Source organism: Eublepharis macularius, chromosome 12 (genome assembly GCF_028583425.1).
Source record: "Eublepharis macularius isolate TG4126 chromosome 12, MPM_Emac_v1.0, whole genome shotgun sequence".
Lineage (NCBI taxonomy): Eukaryota > Metazoa > Chordata > Lepidosauria > Squamata > Eublepharidae > Eublepharis > Eublepharis macularius.
Genome location: NC_072801.1, coordinates 32,393,823 through 32,397,957, shown reverse-complemented (window position 1 = coordinate 32,397,957; position 4,135 = coordinate 32,393,823). Strand labels below are relative to the sequence as shown.

Below are 4,135 nucleotides of genomic sequence, written 5' to 3'. Positions count from 1 at the left end.
CAGAGCCGCCAGCTTGCCGCGGTGAAACCACCACACGAGAGACAGATTTTCAATCCCCCCCCTCCCAAAAAAAGTGAGGAAGGTAGACACGTCCCCTGACCTGGGAAGGCCAGCAAGTTTCTGCGCAAATCCCAGAAGCACGACAGTGGGATGAAGTTATCCAGGGAAAAGGCACTCTTAGCATGCTCTGGGACCAATTATCATCATAATTGCGCCACTTGTTTCAGGGCAAAACTAGCTGCAGCTAAGGAAGTCCACCCTGCGGTGTGCGGATTGCAGGAAAGGAGTTTCTTGAAGGGTTGTTCCAAGCAGATCAGAATAAACGATGTTTAATTCTACAGTAACAGAGGACACCCCCATCCCCCCTTCTTTGCACCTGACAGAAGATGCAAGAAACTGAAACACCAAATTTATTCTCTTTGAGATTCGTGTTGCTGGAACCTCCACACGCACAGCAGTAGAACTGAACTAGGAAGTCGCTACAAGAACCAGAAGCCAAACCAGGGGACGAAGAAACCCAGAACCACCGCATTGAAAGACCTTTTTCTCATGGAGGCGCAAAGCTGATTACACCAGGTAAATCAATGCAATCACTGGGATGATGCATCGAATAAGATCAGGAAATCTCCGCTCTCCAAGCCGTCCCCAAACATTGCCAGACTGAATTATCCAGGAGGGCTTTTTTTTACAGAGATGAGAGGCCCGTACTGTAAGGAAGTGGTTTCGGAGACGTACTGGTACTGGTAAAGGAACAGGAACTGTAGACTACACTACTATTTACTGTCTGTAGCTGTAAGTATGCTACTACTGGGTAGTTTCTGTTTTGATAGGCCATCTTTACTTGCTTATGCTTGTTTCAACGTTGTTTTCAGTGCTTTGATTTGTTTCCAGTTTCTGCAAATCTGCATACCATAGTGTATTGTTTATTGGATGTCCCGTTGTTGATTGCATATTTACACCGTGTAATCCGCCTTGCATCCCAGTGAGAAAGGCAGACTATAAATAATGTAAATAAATAGATAAATAAAATATTAACCGATAGGACTAGGAATTGTAGACAATTGAAAGGGAGCTGTCCTCTGAACAAAGCCTAAGCATTAAACGCGACAGGCTGAACATCAGTAGAGCACCCCGGACATTTTCCTGGGCCGGTCTACGGTGATGTGTGGTCCTTCTTTCCACATTGTGCCAAATCCCGCCCCCCCGCCCCCGATCGCCGGCCTCTGGGCGAGACCGGCTGCTGCTCCCACCCATTTCGACGAGCCTCACACGCTTTCCAGCCCTGCAGTATTTTGTTTCAAAATGTTGTCCTACAGAAGACGGGATCCTTTGGCTGGCTGCAACGCTCCGCAGCCTGGATCTCAGCAGCGCGCTGGCTGGCTGCCAGGCTCGGGATCAGACCGACCGGTCCGGGCTGCACAGAGAAGGGAGCCTGCGCGGAGACCAGAGCCGCTCCTGCCGGCGCCGCACGCGACAGCCTCTCGCCAGTCTCCGCCCAGGCCGGCCCCGCCCCCTTGCGCCCCATTGGCCTGCGGGCCGGCGCGGGTCGGCTCAGCCAGACGAGGCAGCCCGGCCAGCCAGCGGCAGTCCAAAGCGCTGCTGCCCGCTCGGAGCGCTGCTGGGAGAGGCTGGCTGGCGAGCCCATGGCAGGTAAGCGCCCGGCCTCTCGGCGCCTGTGCGGCATGGGCAGCCCTTGTCGTGCGCCGCAGCGGGCAGCGTCTGGCCAGGCCGGCCTCCCGTGCGCAACGCCCGGCGCTCCTGCCTGAGCCCTGGCGATAAGCGCCCGGCCGAGCGGCCAGCGGCTGAGCCCGGAGCTGGCGCTCTCGCTCGCTCGCTCGCTCTGGCGAGGGGAGCAAAACACTTTCGGGTTGCCGGCAGGCAGAATAATTCTCTTTGGAGACTGATCCGAACTGGGCCCTGGGTTGGGGCTCTTTCTCCCCTGGTCTGTAATCGGAAAATGTTTGGGGTGGATGAATGTGAAGCGGCCTTGGAGGGTTTCTTCTTCCCAATGGATTTCTCGGGAGTATTTACGTATTAACTTCATTTCTTCTCTTCTTTTCTCCCTAATGGGGATTCAAGCGCTTTACGGCATTCTCCTCGGCTATATATTATTCTCACAACAATCCTGCAAGGACAGGTTAGGCTGAGAGTGTGACTGGCCCAGCGAGTTTCCATGGCAGAGCAGGGAATCGAACCTGCTTGGTCCAGATCCTGGTCTGACACTCACCACTGTGCAACATTACCTTACAGTGCAGATCTGAATATGGGCCCAGTGCTTCTCTTTAGAGGGCCTTTGTTTTCTGTGGTTTGTGCTGGTAGCAGCCCCCTACCAGCTTTCCTGCTAACAGAGTTTGTTGGATTTTAAAAGGTCTTAATTTAGAAATTATTTTGGCTGCTTCCACAGGGGAATTTCTCTCTATAGATTGCAGGAATCCCCAGATGAAAGAGGAGCTTCCTTCTGAACTCATGGCATTCTCAGGGCTTCCCCTTTTAATCTGGAGGAAAACAAAGCTTCCTGTAAAATGGAAACTGCGAGGTGGCAGCAGCGAGTGGCAGGGGGCCTGGGATTGCAGACGCTTTTCCCACTTGCCACCTGCTGCCATGGCAGGGGTGCTTCCACCCCCACCCCACCAGAAGCAGTCTGAGGAATAGAACCAATGTGGGTAGTCCAGAAAAAACAACACAAAATTCCGTTTTGCCTCTGTATTTTCTTTTGGGAAGACCTGACTGAGAGACACACCAAGTGTGTTGCGCTAGCATTAATGTTGTCTCTGTGTGTCTTGTTGCCCCAGTCCTGCAGTTGCTGTGAGCAGTGACAGCCCAGCCACCAACCCTCTCTGAGATCTGCTTCCACCCAGTGGACTATGGGGAACCAGCTGGCTCCGGTGCCTTCCTTCCTGCCCCCTCTGCAGGCCATTCATGTGGTGGTGGTGGGGCTGGATGCGGCTGGCAAGACCTCCCTGCTGTATCGCCTGAAGTTCCAGGAGTTCGTCAAGAGTGTGCCCACCAAGGGCTTCAACATGGAGAAGATACGGGTGCCGCTGGGGGGTTCTCGTGCCATCACGTTCCAAGTGTGGGACGTGGGAGGACAGGAGAAACTGCGCCCGCTCTGGAAGTCCTACACACGCCGTACAGATGGGCTGGTTTTTGTGGTGGACTCCGCAGAGGCTGAGCGCCTGGAAGAGGCCCGTGTGGAGCTGCACAGAATCACCCGCTCCTCGGACAACCAAGGGGTGCCTGTGTTGGTGCTGGCCAACAAGCAGGATGCGGCTCAGGCCCTCTCAGTTGCTGAGCTGGAGAAAGTTCTCAGCCTGCATGAACTGGGGGCCTCCACCCTGAGCCACATTCAGGGGTGCAGTGCTGTCACTGGCCTGGGACTTCAGCAGGGCCTGGAGAAACTCTATGAGATGGTCCTCAGGCGTAAAAAGCTCCTTCGCAACAGCAAGAAGAAGCGCTGAGGGTATGGGGGAGAAATACTGGTGTGTGATCCTGCAGCTTGGACTGACTGGGACTTTGCACCTCTCGGACACAATGTATTACCTCCCAAGGCATTGCTTTTGGACAGTACCTGGATCAAGAATAAGCAAGCACTCTTTTCCCATTTGGATGTGTGGATTTGAATGTTTGGACTTATGGAGCCTGGAAGAGCCCTGGACATAAAGGGGGGGGGGTCACCTGACAGTCTTCCCTGCCATTCTGGAGAGAGAGGCTCCCCGGGAGAGGAAGAAAGTGTCTTCCAAAGAGTAGGAGGTTGCAGCCAGGGGATCTGTTCAGCTCATCTTGTCTCAACCACCATTTGTTTGTATCTTTTTTTTTAAAAAAAGCATTCTTATCATGGGCCCTTTGTGGGTTCCTGGGTTTGTATGTATGTATGTATGTTTGTAAAGAAACAAAATCTAAATTATTAAATAGGCAGTTTGCAAAACTGGGCAAGGTGCTTTATAATGCTCCATGCACAGAGAACTGGCGGGATAGGGGTGGGGGTTTTGGCTTGCCTGGGTGTGAGCAGAAGATAAAGAGAGGCTGAAAAAACTACGCTGAGTTTCGAAGAACAAGTTGCTTGCGTGGCAGTTGGAAGGGAAGTTTCCCAGAATGGCAGGCAGGGCTTAACCCTCCCGAAGATGCTGCTGCTGCT

The 4,135-nt window shown here is 53.2% G+C and overlaps 1 protein-coding gene across 2 annotated transcripts; it reads left to right on the top strand.

The window, feature by feature from the left end:
• Positions 1-734: 734 nt before the first annotated feature.
• On the top strand, positions 735-3,928 carry ARL4D (ADP ribosylation factor like GTPase 4D). Of its 2 annotated transcripts, none has more exons than XM_054993443.1 (2): positions 735-792; positions 2,793-3,928. In XM_054993443.1, exon 2 carries the CDS (start codon positions 2,865-2,867, stop codon positions 3,456-3,458), a length of 594 nt encoding a protein of 197 aa, XP_054849418.1. In that variant the 5' UTR covers positions 735-792; positions 2,793-2,864; the 3' UTR covers positions 3,459-3,928. The 2 variants fall into 2 exon arrangements, with proteins under 2 accessions (XP_054849418.1, XP_054849416.1); XM_054993441.1 differs by lacking the exon at positions 735-792 and adding an exon at positions 1,558-1,650.
• The last annotated feature ends 207 nt before the right edge of the window (positions 3,929-4,135 follow it).

Bases quoted from the DNA above. Each gene is read 5' to 3' on its own strand.
- ARL4D (XM_054993443.1), top strand. From the start codon at position 2,865: ATGGGGAACCAGCTGGCTCCGGTGCCTTCCTTCCTGCCCCCTCTGCAG.